This window comes from Eleutherodactylus coqui, chromosome 11 (genome assembly GCF_035609145.1).
Source record: "Eleutherodactylus coqui strain aEleCoq1 chromosome 11, aEleCoq1.hap1, whole genome shotgun sequence".
Lineage (NCBI taxonomy): Eukaryota > Metazoa > Chordata > Amphibia > Anura > Eleutherodactylidae > Eleutherodactylus > Eleutherodactylus coqui.
In genome coordinates, this window is record NC_089847.1 from 86544546 (window position 1) to 86567794 (window position 23249).

The 23249-nt window shown below is 44.4% G+C and overlaps 1 protein-coding gene across 2 annotated transcripts in view; it reads right to left on the reverse strand.

Annotated features, from left to right (window-relative positions):
- Positions 1-399: 399 nt before the first annotated feature.
- The window catches only part of LOC136582122 (solute carrier family 22 member 6-B-like), a 55703-nt gene continuing 32853 nt past the window's right edge, over positions 400-23249 (reverse strand). For both annotated transcript variants that reach the window (XM_066582935.1, XM_066582934.1), the window contains exons 8-11: positions 21524-21738; positions 15286-15394; positions 7687-7890; positions 400-3578 (exon numbers count right to left, since the gene is read on the reverse strand). In XM_066582935.1, the coding sequence (XP_066439032.1) occupies positions 3521-3578; positions 7687-7890; positions 15286-15394; positions 21524-21738 (586 nt within the window). In that variant the 3' untranslated portion in view covers positions 400-3520. The remainder of the gene's footprint in view (positions 3579-7686; positions 7891-15285; positions 15395-21523; positions 21739-23249) is intronic.

A 23249-nucleotide genomic window follows, 5' to 3' on the forward strand; every position in this document is an offset into this window, starting at 1 on the left:
ATGTGTGAGGGGAGGGGAGCTTTTGGGGGGGCACTGGGGGAGGCATGTGTGTGGGGGGCACTGTGAGTTGAGGGGCACTTTGGAGGGGGCACTGGGGGGGAGGCACTGTTGGGTGGCATGTGTATGGGGACACTTTGGAGGGGGGGCATGTGTGTGTGGGGGACACTGGGAGGGGGCATGTGTGTGTGGGGGGGAGTGGCACTTTGGGGGAGACACTGTGGGGGGGATGTGTGTGTGTGGGGGGGCATGTTTTGTGTTAATGCTAAAGAACACGATCTCCTGCTACTGCTCTGACAGCTGTAGCAGGAGATTCCTTCATCTCCCTAGCATGTCCCTTCATCACTGGACACTGTGACAACAGTGTCCCAGTGTCTAGTGATGAGGGGACATGCTGGGGAGATGAAGGAATCTCCTGCTACAGCTGTCAGAGCAGTAGCAGGAGATCGCACTGCTCTCCCTGCTCTCCCTGCTTTCCCATTACTTTGAATGGGGCTGGGTGGCTGCCGGCTCCATTCAAAGCAGTGAAGGGACTCCTGGAGGGGGAGAGCTACATCGGGCTGTTACTCACAGCCCGATATCGCTCTCCTCATGACAGCGTGCGTCTTCATTATGACGCCGGTCCTCCAATTATGTGACTGGCGTCATCGGGAGCGCGCACGTTGAGGAGAGAGAGACAGTAGTGCATCATGGGACCCATCTTTGAAAAATTCTTCAGGCCAGCTTTATAAGGGGAAGAAAAGGAATAAAAAGGGTTAGCAGAATATCGATTTTTATGGGCATTAATGGGAAAAAAATCATTTGTGTGTGAATGAGTATGGCATTTTTGAGGAACCAACAATGCTTTACTATACTTTTTGCAAGGCATGTACATTTACACGCGGCAACCAGATGCAACGATTGAAATGGCTAATTTAGTTCTAGATGCGTGTTTTTGTTTTTTTTCAGTGGGATTACGCAGAGTTTCATGCATCTTCTTGCATATTGCACATGCATTTGCATACCCTCGCATTAACTTCAGGGGGACCTTTTCTTTTCTTGTGTGACCGAAATGCGTGTGAAAATACAGAATTGTGAATGATCCAATTGAAATCAATGGGTTCTACTCTCTGCGTATTGCGTGCATAACTACACGCGTGTGAAGCCGGCCTAAAAATGTTACACTTTCGCTTCTGTATGTCACCCCCAAAGATGTCATGGCTTTTAATACTAATTAATGATGTATATATTTATTTACATTTTAGTAAATTACTGTTCAAGTTTACCAAAGTGGACAGTTGCCCCAAAGAGGAGACACAGAAGCTGCTGGGCATTCTGGGAGCATCAGAGGAGGACAATGTAAAACTGCTTAAATACTGGATGTCCAGCCTCAGCAAGACCTACAAATATCACCTAATGTCCAGCGTGCGCAGCTCCACCTCGTCCGAGTGTCGCAACTAACGAAAATATAAGTGAGAAGCAGTGTGGAGGGGGAAATGGCAGTATTGGACATGCACTTTTTGTGTTTATGATCTCGAAGGGCACCCACCAGCGGGGGGCGCTGTAGTACATTACACTGGATTGTTGCTACTGCAAATGGGAGAACTGGAATAGATGGAACTCATTTATAAGAGCTCCATCTCCCTGTACCTTATGTAGAAGGACCGCTGTGACCTGCTTGCCTTTATGGGTGCTTACACATATACTACTGCATATATGGCTGCCTCCAATATAATGCATTTGGTGCAGATAGTTCCCATGAAGGATACAGAAAAAAGTTGGACTGCAGCTATTAGCGGCACTGCCTAGCGGACCCCATATATGTGCACCATAGCACAGCCTGAGGGTGGATTCAGACGACCGTATATCGACTCGGTTTTCACGCCGAGCCGATATACGTCATCCTCATCTGCAGGAGTGGGGAGGATGGAAGAGCCAGGAGCAGGAACTGAGCTCTTGCCCCCTCTCTGCCTCCTCTCCATCCCCTCTCCGCCTCCTCTCCGCCCCTCTGCACTATTTGCAATGAAAGGGTGCGGACCCCCCCATGATGACAATATGGGTGTCGTCGCAGCTGGGGACCTTCTGAAAGGCCCCTTGGGCTGGTTTGATGTAATGCCAAAGCATTACATCATACTGCAATCGGACAGGTATTCTATTATACTGCAGGAGCAATCGGAGCATTGTATGTTCATGTTCCCTCTGGGACTTAAGAAAAAAAAGTAAAAATAAGTTTTAAAAAGTTTCACTAATTATTAAAAAATAAATAAAAAGGTAATAAAAAAAAGTTTAAGAAAAAACAATAAAACTCCGTTTCCAAGATAAAATGTATTAAAAAGACGTATGTACTTCAGAAAGGTACCAACGGAAACTACAGGACGTACCACAAAAACTGAGCCCTCGCACAGCTACGTCGATGAAAAAATAAAAAAGGTTATGGCGGCCAGAAGATGGCGGCAGAAAATTAATTAGCTTTGAAAATAAACACATGTAGTACAGCAAAAAAAAAACGATATAAAATCTGGTATTGTACTGACCCAAAGTTATCAGGTCACTTGTGTTGCAGTGTACACGCCATAGAAAAAAGACCCACCCAAAGATGGCGGAATTTCGCGTTTTTTCCATTTCACTCTACTTAGAATTCTTTTTACGTTTTTCAGTACATTATCTGGTACATTAAATAGTTCCATTGGAAAATACAACTCGTCCCGCAAAAAAACAAGCCCTCGTACAGAGACGTCGATGAATAAATAAAAAGTTATGACAAAAACAGAGCCATGTGCATAAGAGGTTAACATTTTTTTTATACAAATAGAGGAAAGAACACAAAAAAGTTTTTTTTTATCCACTGTCCTTATTTATTTTAATTTTTTATGTCCCTGTGGGAAACTTGAACCATAAAAGCTCTGATCGCTATGATAATGCATTGCAGTACTTCTATACTGCAAATTTGTGCGTTGTGATGCGCTAAAACGAAGGCTCTATGACTATAGGGAAACATGAGTGATTTTTAAAAAAGCAAAACGCAGAAAGATAGGACACGCCGCAATTTTTTTTTCACGCAACATGAGTGAAGACTTCGCAGATGTGAAGGAAACCATAAATCTACGTTTCTATACATTCTCGCATCGCATGATTACATCACCCATACGACACTGACCTTAGGCCGGTGTTACACATGTGTAAGTGCATTTACATTGCGCTGCGTATTTTCACCGTGTTGCATAGTTGTGCACTCGTGGGTGTTTTACTGTACTTTTTATGTGTGTGCAAATCGTGCGCATTTGTGTGTGCAAAAAAAAAAAGCCATACAACCACGCTGCCATTGATTGAAATAGGCATTTAGGGTAATTAGTTCAAATGTGCTTTTTCCCTGTGCAAATTCGCATGAAAATAGAGTGTGCTGCTTATTAGGCAGAACGCTTCAGAAATACATTCGTGTGACACCAGTCTAAAGGAGGCAATGGTTCAAAGAAAAGATGTGTCTCCGGACCGACTCCTCGGGTCTCACACTCGGCTTTCTGAAACTAGAATTCTGCGACATGGATTAAAGCTTGGTGCCGTATTCCCGGTCCTTCTTCTTTTCCATGGTGGCATTCTGGCCTCTGAAAGCAGAGAACAAGTAAATCTTGACTGTAAAGTTTGTGGCGTCATCTGGTTTTAGTCGTAAGCTTACAAGTCTGGAAATATTACACATCTGATTACAATGAGTGTCAATTGTTTTGCAGGATCCAAGAAAATTAAAGTAGTAAAGAAGTTCCAATGTTTCACAGATTCTTTGCTCATTCCATTTATTAATTACTATGAAAAGCCAATTTCAGCCGGTTATAATACAGCAGAACCTACGGTATGTATTACAACCACAACACCAGACCTTGGCTCCACTGAACTGGACGTAGATCACCAGAGGGATCAACTGGGTTCTGCCGCTCAGGATTCCCAGAACCGCTGCCAGTGCCGGAAGCAGATAGCACTGCCTGTTCTGCAGCATTCCGGTTGGGTAGTGCAGGCACAGCTCCCACTGAATTCAATGCCAGATGCCCACCTCCGTCCCCCCCCACTCTTAGAAGACCCATATCAGCTTTGCCAGTCACTAATGTCACCAAAGAGACTGTTTGCACCTGTAATTGGTGGTCCTATGAATGACAGAGCTACCATGGAAAGTAAAGTGAAAGAAAAAAAAAACTGCGTTCCCCCAGAGGTCTTTGATGAGGTCATGTGGGAATATGAATATATTCTCAAATTTGTATTATTTAAGGACTGAACTATAGGGCACTGGAGAAGTCATGGGGTGTATACCTCGCTTAACTGTGCATGGGTGGGGAAGACACAGCTGGCGGGGCACACAGCACATTTGTGAGATTTCAGTGCGACCAGCGATGACATCAATACACATGTGAAGGCGATAAGCAGGAGGAGAGGATGGGTTTTAGCTGTGATGCACTGGGGCTCTTTGGCTTCAGATGGTATATTTGCATACTGGGCACACAACCTTCAAAATAAGAATTTTGATGAGAAGGTAAAAGGCTTCTTTTGTGTACACCCATGTGTGTCCTGCTTGTGGGTCAGGAAGGGTATTGTTTCTCTTTAGGCTGCATCCACACAGGCGATTTTATCCTGTGATTTTATTGCAATGCGACAGTGCTACAAATCTCCTGTATGTAGAGCCCATGCTTTCCTATGGCTTATTCCATACAAGCAATATTTTGTAGCCGGAGACTACAAAATCATGGCATGCTCTATACCAGTGGAGGCAAACCTATGGCATCCATGCCAGAGGCAGCACGCAGAGCCCTCCCTGCTCCCAGGCAACGCTGTCGGACGCTCACCACAATAGTGATTACCGGCTGAGGAGCCGCAGCCCCCCGCTGGTAATCATGCAGCAGCGCTGATCCCGGAACACACTGACGTCAGTGTGCATCTGGGATCCTCCTCCCTTGAGTCCTCTCCTCCTTAGCTCCGCAGGAGAGGACCAGGGAGGAAACATTCCAGTGCACATACTGACGGCACTGTGCACTCGGGATCATCATCGAGAAGAGGAGGAGCTGTACTGACTGCAAGGAGGAGGTAAGTATATGGGTTGGGGGGGTGCAATTACTACACGGGGCTACTGAAGGAGTTAATATTACTACTGGGGCTGCTGAGAGGGGTTACTATTAGGCCTCCCTCACACAGGGCGTTTGCAGAAACGCAGCGTTTTCTGCAGATTCCGCCCCGTTTCAGCAGCGCTGGCATATTTTATGCCAGCGTTTTGGCTGCGTTTTCAGCTCGGCTAAAAACGCAGCCAAGGATGCTGAAAAGAAAAAAAAAAAGTAATACTCACCTAGCCACTGCAGTCCAGGTCGCGGCCGCTGGTCTCTGTGGCTGATATGGGCTTCCTCTGCACTCCCAAGTCTATTGCCGTAGGCCAGGTTTGAGAACCCCACCTCCAACAATAGATTGCTGTGATTGGTTGGCGGCGCTGGCTCGATGCCCAATCACAGCCCTTCATTGACTGTCTCAGCCAATCAGAGCTTGCCGGCGCAGACATGGGAGTGCAGAGGAAGCCCGGATCAGCGGCAGAGAACAGTGGCCGCAACCTGGACTGCAGCGGCTAGGTGAGTATTACTTTTTTTTCCCCCTCTAGCCTAGCTGGGACTGATTTTTGGGGTAGGGCTTCTATTGCAAGCCCTCACCCCGAAAATTGGAGAGCAGTTAACGCTGCCAAAAACGCGGCACCAAGTGTTGCCGCGTTTTCAGCAGTGCTGAAACCGCTGCCCATTCATTTCAATGGGCGACGCAGGGCTGAAAACGCCCCAAAATAGAACATGCATCGCTGTCAAAGCGCAGCGTTGGAAGGTGCTGTGTTTTCAGCCCTGTGTGAGCAGTCCCATTAAAATGAATGGGAGTGTTGTACAGCTCTTAGCGCTGGGCTGAAAAGGCAGCGCTAAACGCTGTACAAAACGCCCTGTGTGAGGGAGGCCTTACTACTAGGGCTGCTGAGAGGGGTTACTATTACTACTAGGGCTGCTGAGGGGATTACTGTTATTACTGGAGCTACTGTGGGGTTAATATTACTACTGAGGTGGTTATTATTACTGTGGCTACTGTGGGGTTAATATTGCTACTGTCGGGGGACACCATTACTCCTGAGCACCACTGTGGGGGACACCATTACTCCTGAGGGCCACTGTGGGGGACACCATTACTCCTGAGGCTCAGCAGCATACCTCAAGTGGAGTCAGGGTAGGTTTACACATGGTGGAAATGCTGCGGAATTTCTGCATTAAAAATACAGTCAAAATCCACACTATTGCTATGGGTGTAAACAAGAAATCAGTTGCATATTCGCAGCTGACTTCATACTATACGGCACTCCCCCTCACCTCCTCTGGAGGCTTCCTACTTCCAACACTCCCCAGCTTCCGTTTCCCAGGGGCCTGGTCAGGTGCGGCCACTACAGAACCAGAACCCGAGGAGTGCTGACAGCAGGAAGCCTTCGGAGGAGGTGAGGGGGAGCGCCGCATAGTATGAAATCACCTGCTGATACGCAGCTGATTTCCAGTCAAAATCTGCACCAATGGTACTCCAATGCTACAGCTAGGAGAAAAAAACAGGGCGTTCCTCCCTGTCTATTTTGAAATAGCCCTGTTGTTTTTATGACGACTGAGGTAAAAATCGTATGTCGCGATAAGCCCCACCCCCTGACATATTGGCACTTTGCTATAAATAAGTGGGTTTTCGTGCAGTGCGATGCAACTTTTACAGTAGGAAATCCTACTGTAAAAGGCCTAAACTAAGGCCTAGCTGCAGCAAAAAAACAAACAAAACTACATCACCTAAGGAGCACTGTCATCTCCGGTGAGTCTTCTCCTCTGCACCTTTGCAGTGCCACCTATTGGATGGCAGCATTCCTGCATAGGTGGCGCTGCTGAGCTACAAATTCTCGCTAAAAAACCCATGTATGTGAAGCCCATGGTTTCCAATGGGTTCTTTCAGATGAGAGGTTTTGTAGCCTGAAATAACCCATTGGACACCATGGGCTTCACATACATGCATTTTGTAGCAAGATTTTGTAGCCTGTGTGAAAGAGGCCTTGGGCCGCATCCACATGGGCGATTTTTCACATGATTTTGTCGCAATGCAAGAGTGCTACAAATTGCATGTATGAGAAGCCTATGTTTTCCAATGGGCTCTTCCAAACGACTGATATTTTGTAGCCTGCGACATTGCGAGACTACAAACTTGCGGCATGCTCTATAGAGCCGCGATATGCGATTTTTTTTTTCTGTAGCACATGTTTCCCTATGGAGTCTTCCTCTCTGTTGCATTGCATCGTATGAAAGATGTTTTGTAGCCTGAAAGAACCCATAGGAATGCATGGGCTTCTCATACATGCCTTTTGTAGCACTATCACATCGCTACAAAATCGTGCAATTTTGTAGCCCATGTGAAACAGGCCTAAGACCAGAATCTATAGGCCTCTGAGTAGCCAAGCCAGGATCCTACTGCACACGGATCCCCAAACAGCTGTCTGTGTATGGATTCTGGCTGGCTTTTCAATTCCCAATCATTGTTCTATAACCCAGTATAAAGGGTCAGACATTGATTTGCAGGAATGCTGCAATCCAATAGGTGGCGCTGCAGAGGCATTGTTCCATTTTCTTTATTTATACGTCTGGAGAAATGTTGGCACTTAACACCTGAGTCATGTTGTTCTCTTTTAGCACTCACCTGGCTTCTACCTCCTCCACCGTGTCCAGCAGCTGGGTATTTAGGGTTTCTGGCAATCGTAAAATAGGCCATCCACAAAGAATAGGTACCGTTCCAAAAATGACTAGGGGAAGAAATGGTACATACACCCTGGTCATCATCGCTACGGGTGCAATTACAGCACCTAATCTCATCATCATGTTAGTGAATCCAATTCCAGTTTGTCTGCAAAGATAATATATATATATATCACTTGAGAGGCATATGTTAAAATATATGTTGAACATTTATCCAAAAAAAGTGAAGGATTTGTCTTCAGTGAATAATTAGGTCACTGCGATCATTTTCCAAGAGACCTTTGAAAAACAATCTGATTGGTTGCTGTAGGAATATTTTGTAGTTTTTGTGATTGTTTCAATATAGAACTTTTTCTACACTAGACAAAAGTAAACTGCTGTCAGCAAGCTACATTGTACATGTGTTATTGGTGTGAACCACACGGGTGCCAAGCAAATGGCACTAAAAGTACATTCACAAGTGTAGCGTACAGTTACACTGTCTTCTATGTGTAGGAATATGTGTATTACACCTTTGCAGCACTGAATGGGTTAGGTCTGGAAAAGTATCTATTTGTTTGTCAATGGACCTCGTTATATATATGTGGGTGTACGATGCTGTAGTCTGGTCTTTTCTGTCAGCTGTGTGGTTGCGTCCTTGGAGAGAGAAAGAGAGCCTGGCCTGTATTCAAACACCCTCAATCTGAGTACAAGAAGGGATGGAAGAGGCTGAGCGGAAACCCATCTAATACCGTGAAGCCCTTCTTCTACTTCCCCCTTCTTCTGTGAGAGTTTTCCCGCCATGCGGTGTGAGGTGAAAGTGTTACAAGATCCGTAAGAGTGGACTGGTAGAGTGTTGGTGGAGGTTCACAAGAGTTGGTGTCCAGGACCAGGGAACCACAGATAACTAGGCCTGCGTGAGTCACCCTGTTTCTCCCTGGCGCTTCACATGTTCTGAACCCTGACTATTTACCGGTGGATGTAAAGAGGACTGTTATATAAGTGTTTGTTCAAGTTCCTCAGTAAACGGCTTTACCGGCCGTTCCCGATTTGGCCTTTTGAATTCCACCCCCGTGTATGGACTCTTATTTATTCTCCGGAGAGATCACCGTAGAGTAAAGAACGGTGGCGGCCCGAGTGACAAGAACTAAGGTAATCCACTTGTGCTTTTTTACTATTTAATATAGTCTGCCCGCGCCCCTTGGACGTGACCCTGGTTACCCTCCGGGTGGGAGATGGTAGAGCCACCGTGACAAGTGAACTACTCCACCCTCACATTTACAAAGTGGCATTTTTACACATGCCAGTGTGAGAGTGGCATTAGGGTGCTATTACACATGCAGCAGAGCTGCGGTGACCTATGCAGTTTACCATTAATTGCTTTGCTACCCTTGAAACCACAGCAAATACAGGTGCAGTGTAACAATTTACGATAAGGACATGTGGCTACAGCTGCTCGGCCTACTCTTCAAGCAGAGGTTCTCTGCAGCAGTTAAAGAGACTCCGTCAGCTATTTTGAGCCGTTCCTCGACATTCCCCCAGTGTCAGCACCCAAACCTGCCACTGCAGTGCACTAAGCGGCCCGCTAAGTAGTCCTCCCATTCTAATCCACTGCAGCAGGGGTTTCCTTTCCCCACTGACACCAGGGCTAATGTACCTCCCACCATATATTATAAAGAATATTAGAAGTCATCTAATCCATTACCTGTCTAAATGCACGTGACCTGTAGTACAGAAACCTCGCTGTAACCACTAATATTCTTATAATTTATAGTAGGAGGAACTGTATATTATCCCATTATAGAAGAATCTATTGCAGCCATAACTGCAAGCCACATTAGCACATAGAATTTAACTGTATTGTCCCCATAATGGACTTAGCCATAGAATAAAAAAAACTTTATTACTACTTCTTTGGCACTCTGCTAGTTGCTGATAGGAAGTTACTGTAAGCAGCCACTAGCAGACAAACACTGAAAGTATATAGTGGCTGGTTAGGTACCACTGTCTGGTAGAGGAAACCCATTAGGAATGAGTTGAGCATCTGGTAATAATGTAGGGGTTAAATATTGCTAAACTTCAAAAAATCTCATAGTCTAGACCCAGGTTTTATAGCCCTGAAGGTAAGCTATCATTTTTCCACATTGAGACGGGTCAGATTTTCATTAACCACAGAGGCTGTTCTCTTGCATCGGGAGGAGAATGTACATTATTTAGCAGTACATCTTCTACGTGATCTCATTGGGATCATCATTAGCAGGCATTACTACATTCCAGAGTGATTTACGGCCTACACAATACAATTTCTTTGTCCTCATTATACCTTCATTTGGTGGAAGTGGTATATGCAGTAGTGTTGGACAATGCAAATATTACGGTGCATGTGTAATGGACCAGAGTTAGGGGTCCCCTCCAGCACCTCAGAATGCATGTTTTATGTTTGTCTTGTATGTGGAATGAATCAGAGTTAGGTGTATTAGAGTTTGCAGGCATGAAAGGGTTAATATCTGGCCATGTCTGGAAAATGTACCGTTTTGTCCTGTGTGTAGTATAAAAGAGTGGTCACGTGTTAGTAACAGAGTTCTAAAGTCCTAGGCTCCGAGAGCCCCGGAGTCCAGACTTCGGAGGTGCAGAAAGTTAGTGAGACATGAAGGAGGCTGAAAGGTGATCCTCTGTCCCTGTGTGTGCCTAGCCATTCCAGAAATACTCACCATAGCCACTAAACTCAAGGAGTGTATGAACCCGGACAAGGGAAAAGCCGTGCAAGAACCGCATGTGTTTGGAGAGAGAGAAAGAAACAGCCAAAGTGCAAGAAAAGCGTGAGCGACTGACAGTTGAGTGAATGTTACCAGGAGAGAGATCAGACCGATAACTTGGACTGTGGATGTGCAATGCCCCGAGAATCCTCACTGATACACTGAACCATTATAATTGTGTTTTGAATTAAAGACTGTTATATTGTTATTACTAGTGATGAGTGAGCATACTCGCTAAGAGCAATTGCTCGAGCGAGCATTGCCCTTAGCGAGTACCTGCCCGCTCGAAAGAAAAAGGTTCGGCTGCTGGCGGTGGGCAGGGAGCTGCGGGGGATAGCGGGGAGGAACGGAGGGGAGATCTCTCTCCCTCTCTCCCCCCCCCCCCCCGCTCACTGCCACAACTCACACAACTCACCTGTCAACCGAGCCGGCAGCCGAACCTTTTCTCTCGAGCAGGCAGGTACTCGCTAAGGGCAATACTCACTCGAGCAATTGCCCTTAGTGAGTATGCTCGCTCATCTCTAGCTATTACCTAAAAAGAGTTAAGGAAACAGGCAGGACCAAACGTTCACGATTCTCATCCAGAACAGACACTATGTGTGGACTACTTTATTCTACAGGATTACATCAGAGAGATCCACAGCAGAGCATGATGGTATGTTGGCGTTACGAGTGACAAACACGACTTCAGGTAACCTCTGTTACTATTCATGATCTCCCCCTGTCAGTAACGAGGTCGGGTCCCGAGCTACCCATAGGGAGGAGACGGTTGAGCCCCATGACAAGGTTTTCCCCTCTACCCTGCTGTTTCCTCTGCTGGGGGCCAGTTCCTCGGACGCTGCACATGTATTGCGGTGCATTTCCTCTAGGATAAATCACCATTTGTGACGTGAGAGTTACTATGATCTTTAACAAATCTTCATAGACTAGAGTAGCATTATTTCTGCAAAAAGTCCAAGTATAGAGGGAGTAAAGCTTAAAATCCAGCGCTCTATCCAATACATGGAACTAAAAATATAGCAGCTAGATGCGATTTTTTTTCTAAGGCACACTGGCAAAAAAGAATATCCTATATGCTTCCATGTGTCGCCCCACTAGGGTTCTGACTCACAGCATTAATTCCCAGAACTACTTCCATTTAAGGACCTTTCACATGGGAGGACTTATTCCACTATCAACAGCGCACGTTGATAAATTCTGTACCAAAATTCGCACGGCTCTGTGTGGATTTAGATGTGAATTGAAAATAACTTACTTCTGCTGGCAATTCCGCATCTAAATCCAAAGTGAGACTTGCGGATTTTGGTGCAGAATGACGAAAGATTTTGCCTGTGTGAAAGGTCTCTTATATAGCAATGAATGATTTTCACATTACACTGATGCACAGTAATTAATTAATGCAATCTCTCAGTATATGGCTGCTTTCAGACAAGTGTATTTTAGCTCCATATTCGGTCAGCGTTTTGTGGACCGTAATTTAGAGCTAATAAAAATCTATGTATCTAAATATATAAAGGCGGAAGCCCTGACTGACTTCCCGGTGTCATACAAAAGTTAAATTTTGGCACACCCATTCTTTAGGTCCTAAATAGGAAAAGTAAAGGGGTCGCAACTTGATTATTCAATTCTGAGTGCAAAAGTAAGTGACCCCCTATGTTATGTTACTTCCCAAAGTCGTACAGGTGTGAAATTTGGCATGAGCATTCTTTAGGTCCTAAATAGAAACCAAGGAGAATCTCCCTCACCCCAATGTGTATATACTGAGGAGAATATACCAGATTCTCCTCAATATATACACAGAAAGGAGTGTTAGATTCTTCTCAGTATATACACAGAGAAGAATCTACCTCCCCTCTCTGTCTATACACAGAGAAGAATCTACCTCCCCTCTCTGTCTATACACTGAGGAGAATCTACCTCCCCTCTCTGTCTATACACTGAAGAGAATCTACCTCCCCTCTCTGTCTATACACTGAGGAGAATCTACCTCCCCTCTCTGTCTATACACTGAGGAGATTCTACCTCCCCTCTCTGTCTATACACTGAGGAGAATCTACCTCCCCTCTCTGTCTATACACTGAGGAGAATCTACCTCCCCTCTCTGTCTATACACTGAGGAGAATCTACCTCCCCTCTCTGTCTATACACTGAGGAGAATCTACCTCCCCTCTCTGTCAATACACTGAGGAGAATCAACCTCCCCTCTCTGTCTATACACTGAGGAGAATCAACCTCCCCTCTCTGTCTATACACTGAGGAGAATCAACCTCCCCTCTCTGTCTATACACTGAGGAGAATCAACCTCCCCTCTCTGTCTATACACTGAGGAGAATCAACCTCCCCTCTCTGTCTATACACTGAGGAGAATCAACCTCCCCTCTCTGTCTATACACTGAGGAGAATCAACCTCCCTTCTCTGTCTATACATTGAGGAGAATCAACCTCCCCTCTCTGTCTATACACTGAGGAGAATCAACCTGCCCTCTATGTCTATACACTGAGGAGAATCAACCTCCCTTCTCTGTCTATACACTGAGGAGAATCAACCTCACCTCTCTGTCTATACGCTGAGGAGAATCAACCTCACCTCTCTGTCTATACACTGAGGAGAATCAACCTCACCTCTCTGTCTATACACTGAGGAGAATCAACCTCCCCTCTCTGTCTATACACTGAGGAGAATCAACCTCCCCTCTCTGTCTATACACTGAGGAGAATCAACCTGCCCTCTATGTCTATACACTGAGGAGAATCAACCTCCCCTCTCTGTCTATACACTGAGGAGAATCAACCTCACCTCTCTGTCTATACACTGAGGAGAATCAACCTCACCTCTCTGTCTATACACTGAGGAGAATCTAACACTCCTCTTTGTGTATATAATGGGGAGAATCTAATACTCTTCTTTGCGTATATACTGAGGAGAATCTACCTCACCTCTATGTCTATATACTGAGGAAAATTTAACACTCCTCTATGTGTTTATACTGAGGGGAATCTAGTCTATATACTGAGGAGAAGCTACCTCACCTCTATGTCTGTATACTTTGGAGAATCTAACACTCCTCTTTGTGTATATACTAAGGAGAATCTAACACTCCTCTATTTGTATATAATGAGGAGAATCTAACACTCCTCTTTGTGTATATATTGAGGAGAATCAAACACTTCTCTTTATGTATATACTGGGGAGAATCTAATACTCCTTTTTGTGTATATACTGAGAAGAATCTAACACTCCTCTTTGTGTATATAATGAGGAGAATCTAACACGTCTCTTTGCATATATACTGAGGAGAATCTAACACTCTTTTTTGTGTATATAATGAGGAGAATCTAACACTCCTTTTTGTGTATATACTGAGGAGAATCTACCTCACCTCTATGTCTATATACTGAGGAGAATTTAACATTCCTCTGTGTTTATACTGAGGAGAATCTAGTCTATGTACTGAGGAGAATCTACCTCACCTCTATGTCTGTATACTGAGGAGAATCTACCTCACCTCTATGTCTATATACTGAGGAGAATCTAACACTCCTCTTTGTGTATATACTAAGGAGAATCTAACACTCCTCTTTGTGTATATACTAAGGAGAATCTAACACTCCTCTATGTGTATATAATGAGGAGAATCTAACACTCCTCTTTGTGTATATATTGAGGAGAATCGAACACTTCTCTTTATGTATATACTGGGGAGAATCTAATACTCCTTTTTGTGTATATACTGAGAAGAATCTAACACTCCTCTTTGTGTATATAATGAGGATAATCTAACACTTCTCTTTGTGTATATACCGATGAGAATCTAACACTCCTCTTTGCGTATATACTGAGGAGAATCTAACACTCCTTTTGTATATATAATGAGGAGAATCTAACACTCCTTTTTTATGTATATACTGAGAAGAATCTACCTCACCTCTATGTCTATATACTGAGGAGAATTTAACACTCCTCTGTGGTTATACTGAGGAGAATCTAGTCTATATACTGAGGAGAATCTACCTCACCTCTATGTCTGTATACTGAGGAGAATCTACCTCACCTCTATGTCTGTATACTGAGACGAATCTACCTCACCTCTATGTCTGTATGCTGAGGAGAATCTAACACTCCTCTTTGTGTATATGCTGAGGAGAATCTAACACTCCTCTTTGTGTATATGCTGAGGAGAATCTAACACTCCTCTTTGTGTATATACTAAGGAAACTCTAACACTCCTCTTTGTGTATATACTAAGGAGAATCTAACACTCCTCTTTGTGTATATACTATGGAGAATCTAACACTCCTCTTTGTCTATATACTAAGGAGAATCTAACACTCCTCTTTGTGTATATACTAAGGAGAATCTAACACTCCTCTTTGTGTATATACTAAGGAGAATCTAACACTCCTCTTTGTGTATATACTAAGGAGAATCTAACACTCCTCTATGTTTTAAAAAATGCAACATGACCAATTTATTTTGCATTTCTGCATCTGTTTTGTTATTTTTTATTGCAGGAAATACAGATCAGTATTTGCCCAGTAGAAAATAGAAGCACTACACAAGCAAATACTGATGACACATAGTTGTAATCTCATCTGATACGGACACATTAGAATGCGCTCATCTATCAGTGTTTCACGCCCAAAATCGCTATGTAGATCTAGTCTGGCATTCACACAGAGTATTTGCAATACTTGTGTCCCATTGTGCGGTTAATGTGTGATTTACTTTGCTAGAAATAGAACAGCCCTGTTGTGAGGGAGGGTCTGGAAATAGACATCTTATATACTGTAGGTTATGTACCACTTACCTGAGCTCAGTTGGATAAAGTTCAGCAGTATAAAGAAAAGAACATACAATAGAAGATGATAGAAAGCCCTTGGCCAGAATAGTGACTGCGAACTGCAACGTTATTAAATCTGAAATACAAAATGTATGCAAATAATTATACCACAAATGATTAAAGGAGGTTTCCCACTGAAAAAACTTTTCTTGGCTGTTTTATTGAAGAACATACAACCAAGACAATCCTATGTAGTTCCAACGCTATCAGCATGGTGAGAAGACTATTAGTACAGCTGCGTATCGACAAATCCCAATAAGCAAAGACAAAAACTGAGGTCAAAACTCATTCTCTTAAAGGGAGGCTGTATTTGCAACGAAGGTGACAGAAAGCTCATACTAATACAGACAGCATGGGGGTTTTGAAGGGCCCATGGTCTCAATTTTCCGCCATGCTGTACAACCAGAATTCTGTAAGCGTTCTGTAAAAATACTGTATCTGGGGAATCGCACCACACATCCCACACTTTGGGGAACATCTCAGGGTATTTTCTGTTTTTTAATTAAACCTCACAGGGGATGGTGGTATTAACCATATTACGCTATTGGGCCACACTAGAGGGCTGCCTGTCCATCCATTTCATTGCCACTGCTTTGCATGCAAGAAACAATGATTCATGAAGTAGAATTCTTGGACAATGCTGCCATTGCTTTAGAAGTCCCAATGTATAACTTATATATCTTGTATGAGCCCGTTTGACACGGCATCGGCGCGAGAAAAATTGCAGTGATATCGCATCACTGGATCGTGCAATATCACTGTGGCTTCTTGCAGTGATACCGCAATTTTGTAGTGCTACATAGTCGGGGGGGGGGGGGGGGGAGTTTGAAATAAAAAACCTTACCCCAAAAATACGCCCTAGCTGCAAAGATTTTTTATTTTTTTAAAGTATAAATCACCTTAGAAGCGCTGTCAGGGGCTCCGCTGCAGCTTCTCCCTGGTCCCCAACACTGATTTTCATCTCTGCTGGCTGGGGATTGAAAAAATCTCCGCCTCCTGGAAGTGCTGACTGTGATTGGCTGACCCTTAGACAATCAGAGCCAGCGCTTGATGAATAGCTGTGATTGGTTCATCGAGCGTTGGCTGTGATTGGCTAAGTGTCAGCCAATCAGAGGCAGCACTTCCAGGAGGCAGGGATTTTTCAATCCCCGGCCAAAAGAGATGAAGGAGAATAGTGTTGGAGAGAAGATGCGACTAGGCTGACAGCACTTCTAAAGTGATGTATACTTTTTTTAAAATTTAGTTCTGCAGTCAGAGCTTAGGTTATGGCTATGGTAATAGGATTTCCTACTGTCAAAGTTGCATCGCACCACACGAAAATCGTATTCTCGTGCGATGTGATGCAACAGAGAGGAAGGCTCTATAGGGAAACATGGGCTACAAAATCTCACAAGTGGCAGGCATATCATGGGACCCGCAAGTTTTTTGTGTCGGGTTGTCGTATGCTACAAAACATTGCATGTGTGAAGTAACCCATAGGAAAGCATGGGCTTCACATACATGTGATTAGTAGCATTGTAGCAATGCAACTTTGTCGCCCGTGTAAACAAGGCCAAATAGGGATATGGAGCATGCTGGTGAACCCTGGGTGTCTCCTGTATATAATTATATATGTACAGCTGGTATAAGTTATACATTCTAAATATAGTGATATGGACCTAGCTGGTATAACCCAGGTACCTCTTGTATATAATTATATATGTACAGCTGGTCTAAGTTATACAGCTCCCTGTATATAGTGATATGGACCATGCTAGTAAACCTGGGTATGTCCTGTTTGTAACTATATACAAGCTGTACATATATAATTATGTACAAGAGATACCCAGTATATACCAACATGCTCCATATGCTTATCTACTTATACCAGCTGTACATATAAGTCATACATCTTCTGTAGATAAGCATATGGAGCATGTTGGTATGTACTGGGTATCTCTTGTACATAATTATATATGTACAGCTGGTATAAGGCCTCATGTCCATGGGCAAAAGAAGAATTAAAATCCGCAGCAGATTTTAACTCTTCTCCTGCCCGCGGATCCGCACCCCATAGGGATGCATTGACCACCCGCGGGTAGATAAATACCCGCAGATGGTCAATAAAAGTGATTTTAAAAAAAATGGAGCATGAAAAAATCTGGACCATGCTCCATTTTCGTGCGGGTCTCCCGCGGGGACGGCTCCCGCGGGCTTCTATTGAAGCCTATGGAAGCCGTCCGGATCCGCGGGAGACAAAAATCAAATTTTACTCACCCGTTCCGTTTCTTCTCTTCGCCGCGGCGCCATCTTCTCTCAGTCGCGGCCGGATCATTTTGCTTCGGGCCGGCGCATGCGCGGGGCACGTCACCGACGTCATCCTGCGCATCCGCCGGGCCGAAGAAAGAAGATCCAGCCGCGACGCAGAGAAGATGACGCGGCAGCGAAGTAAGGATCCGGAGCGTGCGGGAGGTGAGTTAATTCTGATTTATTCTTATTTTCAGCGCTCATGTCTGCGGGGCAGGAGGGACCCGCTGCAGATTCTCCATGGAGAATCCGTAGCAGGCCTGATTTTCCCCGTGGACATGAGGCCTTAGTTATACATCTCCCTGTATATAGTAATATGGACCATGTTGACATAATTTGGGCATCTCCTGTATATAATTATATATGTACGACTAGTATAAGCTATACTGTACATCTCCTGTATATGGACCATGACTGCAGGCTGTATGGTTTACGTGTAGGTACAGGTGTAGAGAACTGCAGACTGTATGGATTAACTATAGGTAGAGGTGTAGATGGCTGCAGGCTGTATGATTTAGGTATGGGTACAAGGGTACAAGTGCAGATGACTGCAAGCTGTATATTTTGGTCTTGAATTCTTGATGGATAACTAAGCTGGATATGGATCTGGAAAAAAAACAATAATGGATGTCACCAATCAAAGTGATTTCACTTGTGATCAATGGAGGTTAGTACAGCTTTCCATGGCATAACTATCAGCCCCCCCAAAAATTGCTTAAATTTGCCATTTTCAGTGATAGTTCTCTTGTATAAGTACGGGACCCAGCAAGGTATTGAGCAATAAATTGCTCAGTAGTTGCTAGTCGCTTTGTAAAGTAACCCTAAGGCCCAATGCCCATAGATGGAAATTCCGTGCAGAATTTCCTCCAATCCTATATGGACAGCCGCGATTTGACCATGTAAAAACTCTCGCCGTATTAAAATCGCGGTTTGTCCTATTTCTGTGCAGGCCTCACAGAGGCTTGCACAGAAATGTCACTACTGACACGCAAGCTCTGCTCTGCGCTAGCCGGCACGTTGCAGAGCGGAGAGAAGACGTTGGACAGGTAAGCAAAAGGTCAATGCTAGGGCAACGGGGTCACATCCCACTGCTTGAATCTTGCAGTCGGAATCCAACCAGGTCGTGGGCATGAGGCCTAAATGTAATATAATCACTATCACTGTGTAGAACTGGTATCTATTATATGGTGACAGCATTGTTTTGAGCAGAGTTGTAACTTGAAGCTCCTGGGCCCCAATGCAAAATCTGGAACGGGGCCCCCAACTATAATGCTTTATTCATAGTACTGGGCTTCCTATATGGAGAAGAGAGGCCTTATGGGCCCCCTAAGGCTCCTGGGCCCGGGTGCAACCGCATCCCCTGCATCCTCTATAATTACGCCCCTGGTTTTGAGGTATCCTAGATCTTAGAGGTATACCACTCTAACTAACCCAGTGTTCTAAAAGATGTCTTATAGATATGGTGCCTACGAGATAGATAGAAAAGGGTGTGTATTGTGGAGCAGGAGGCTGTGATGAGTTTTGGAGTGCATGCCACTAATCTTTTCAGAATTTAGCAACATACCTGGTTGGTAGTTTCACATGGTTCGGCCTCCTAAGAGTTCCAGTGATGCTGCAGAAAGCTTAGAGCAGACCATGGCCAGCAGTCATCAAGTGTGGTAAAGGAAGGGGTAGCCGGGCTAAACTTTTGCAACTGGGCCCCTAAGCCTGAACCCTAGGATGTGATCAATATTGGTGAGAGTACGTCTGTGAGTTGTAGGACGCAAGAATTCACGTGCAGTCGAATGGTATGCTCGCCAAAGATCTATCCAACTTATTTCAGATAGCTGACCAGTCAGTCTAGTGGAGCTGCCTGTGTTTGTGTCCCAAGGGGCCACCTCAAATCTATCTATCCAATTGAGAGTCTATAATCATATTTAGGTCCTCCATGCATACTACTGTAGCATCAGGGTATAGACGGGCAAAGAAGGTTCCCTTTGCGATGATGGCTAAGGAAGCAAGTGGTGGGTTATAAAAACACGAGCTCATAAGGCATTTAATTAATCCTAGCCAGGACAAATATGTACCTGCCTTCTGAGTTTGTTCTGATCTGTTCAGGTTCCCATCTAAGTGATCTATGGATTAAGAGGGAGACACCTCTAGAGTATGAGGAGTGGCATGTGTGGCGTGACCACTGAACCCATGGTTTGTGCAGTACATCAGTGGTCTTCAGAGTAAGGTGGGTCTCTTGTAGATATAATATATGGGGGTTGCATGAATGTAAGAATATCATAGATCTTTTCCTGGGTGAGCCCGTCTTCCTGATGTTCCAAGGCATAACATTTTATACTAGCGAGAGTGGGTAAAGATGTAGCATCAGGAGATACCTGATATACCCCAGGGAGTGCAGATTGAAGCATGTAGGGTGTGGGCCTATAATCAAATGGCACAAAGAGGCAAGGAACAGAAATGAGGCACTGCATACAACAAGTCACACAATCTGGGAAAAACATATGACATAACAGCTTGTGAAATACCAGAGGATAATCGAAAAGGTGTATTCACAACATGCCTCCAACTATAGAAACCACTTTAAACAATGAGAATCGTGCTGAAGAGTAAGGGGGATGTTTATGTAGCAGTAGTCAAGCCTTAGCTACACATACATTAACTATCAATATAGCGGATGACTAAAAGTCCAGCTATCAGAGCTAACTGCCAATATAGCATTTCCTTCCCCATATGGGAAGAGAGACCGTGGTTACTTCTCTTAGGGTATGAACAAAAAACACTGGTTATATACCGAGCAGGGACACTTCTCCCATGGCATGACTATATGAAACCCCCAAAGTCCAGTGAACCAAGGGGGCGCATTTCCAGGAAATCAGTATACTGGAGTCAGAGAACAAGCAATACCTGGGCCCAGGGTCTGGATGAAACAAAGAGCCCATTATGAATGTCTGTCGGCCCAGTGTCTAAGAGACAAGCAATCCTTCACCTCCGGAGGAGAGGTAAAGAATCAGGACTGCTCTCCATCCAGCACTTGTAGATGTGCAGGACATACCATGGAGTAGAGCATCTGTAACTCTCGCAGCTTGCTCTTGACACCAGTGAAGGATGCACTCTACTTCTGTAGGTCCGCTGAGAAGTTTGGGAAGAGTGACACAGAGGTATTTTCATAGAAGATCTCTTCATGGCAGTGTCAAGCTGCAGTGCTGTGTCCTGATCTTCGAACTATAGAAGGGGAGCAAGCAATGGCCATAGTGGAGCATCAGGTATTAGTTGTTTCTCCAGGACCCGATGAGCCCGTTCTATGATGAAGGCCCTGGAGAAGGGTACATCTGGGAAGAGATCTCTGAGCCATTTTTCCACAAATTCCTCTGGTAAAAAATATGCAGATTGTTCTCCCTTGAGCGGTTCTCCAAATCATCCCCCTTTTAGCGCCAGAGTTTGATCTTGCAGTTTACATCTTTCACAGCGGGGATGTAATCTAGTGTGGTTATGCGGTCTTCAACACATGAGACACGGACGCATAAATTCTGAAGCTCCTGAAGGATAGGTCATCAATAGTTTTTGCCTGGAAAACCCCTTTTACATTTCTGTCAGTCTTTCCATTTATAGTTATGTAGAAGAGATAATCCGCAGCACTCACATATACCAATGCACTAGTGAAGTATTAAATCAGGACCCCAGCCCACATTAGGATTGGAGCCAGATCCAACAAAGAGTTCCAATGTAGAAAGTAGGCAGCGCCAACACTGATAGATGAGATAAAACCGACTCCATTTCCCCTGGTCCAAGTTGGCAACGTTTCGATCTCAACTGAGATCTTTGTCAAGCCCCATTATGTTTATCACAGTTACCCTAATTTGGTGTCCAGAGAAATCAAGTGATTGTATAAAACCAGAATTAGGCAGTAACATACATGACTAACACCTACCAGAGGGAATTGCCAAACTGGCCAGGATCAGGACTCCAGAAAATATAAGAGAAAGGGAAACTGCGTATCGTCTTCCCACGTAAGCAGCAAAGACTGTGCCGAGGATTCTAAAGGGGATCTCCCCAGAGCCAGAAATCAGCTGTAGGAGATATAAACTGAACCCAAAACGCTGGATATCCAGTGCAATAGCAAAGAAGCAGAAGCTGCTAGAGAACCTGTAGGGGGAACATGGAAATGAAGAAGAAACAACGCAGCATGACATTAATGGAAAAATTAACATTTTTAGCATTTAGTTATGCGACTTTAAAATGCATTAAATAGCATTTACAGTTATGTTGATTCTAAATTAGACACTGACCGAAGGCGGGGAAATTGTTAAGGGTCTTGTTCCAGCATGTAGAAACACTACATGCAAGAAAGATAGGGCAAGTCCTATCTTTTCTCATGCGTAGTATTAACGCGCGAGAATCCTACTAGTCAAAACGAAACCATTGAAATTAATAGTTCCGCTTAATAGTTTCCGCTGCCGCAAAACGGTGCAAAAACACACCCATGTGTTTAAGCCCTAACGGGAACATTTAAGCAGCACCAACATATCTGGCAGTGCTTTACAATAAGGGAGGTAATAAGGTCACATAGAAACGAAGCAGATTTGCTGTAGACTTGCAGTGCAGATTCTGTACCAAAAACCAGTAAGTCAGTACAGTCTGGAGTGTTATCTCTGTAATTTAGGTAGAGATAACAGACCCTTAAGGCCCATTTACAGGCAAAGATAATCTTTCAAACGATTGAAAGAATTACCGATCTATTTGCATACAGTGTTGCATGTAAAAGGGCCTCCAGGCGCTGTTGGCAGAGGCCAGTGAGTGATTAATCACACACCCAGCTGTGAACACAGCTGCACTGTTCTCCTCCTGGCTGACAGCAGATTACAATGTTATCTGCTGACTCCTGTGGAGATAACTGCATGAGGTCTACTGAGAGGTAAATGTGTTTGCTTTACTTCTCAGCAGATGAACAATGGATTTTAAGTTCACTTTAAAATCATCCTTCAAACGAAAGCTGCATGAAGTCTGCATTTACATGTAATGGTTATCGCTCATTTTTGGTCATTTGAACGAATTTTGAGCAATAATAGTTACGTGTAAATGGGCCTTTAGGACTCTTTTACACTTGCCTCCATGGGGCTTTCACATGGTAGTAAGGTGTTTTCATGTGAAAACAACCTTCAAATCAATGTGGGGATGAAGGAAATCCCCACCATGGCTTGTCACAGTAGAGGATCGCAGAGTTCTCCCACTGATTTCAATGGGTCCGTTGCTGCTGCCGCTGACCCCGTTGAAGACAATGGGCGATATCGCAAAAAGACAAGACATGCTGTGATTTGTTTACTGCATCGTAGTGCCATGCAGGGAAACATCGGTAATGTGAGTGAACCCATTCAAAAGAATTGGTTTCATATTTGTACATCTCGCAATGCACAAATTTCACACGATTTTCTCGCCAGTGTGTAACTGGCCATAGAGATGGCACTCTGCCAGCCCTGATAAATTCTGTGAACAGAGAAGGTTTATTGACCTCCATAGGAGGGCTTCTGACCTACTGTGTCGGAAGTAGTCCTATTTAGATGAATTGCAGAACAGTGGCCAGGTGGGGATCGCTCTCATGGACAAGTTGTATACGGTGAAGTTAGAAAAGGGAAGATATCTCTGCAGCGCTGCATTTT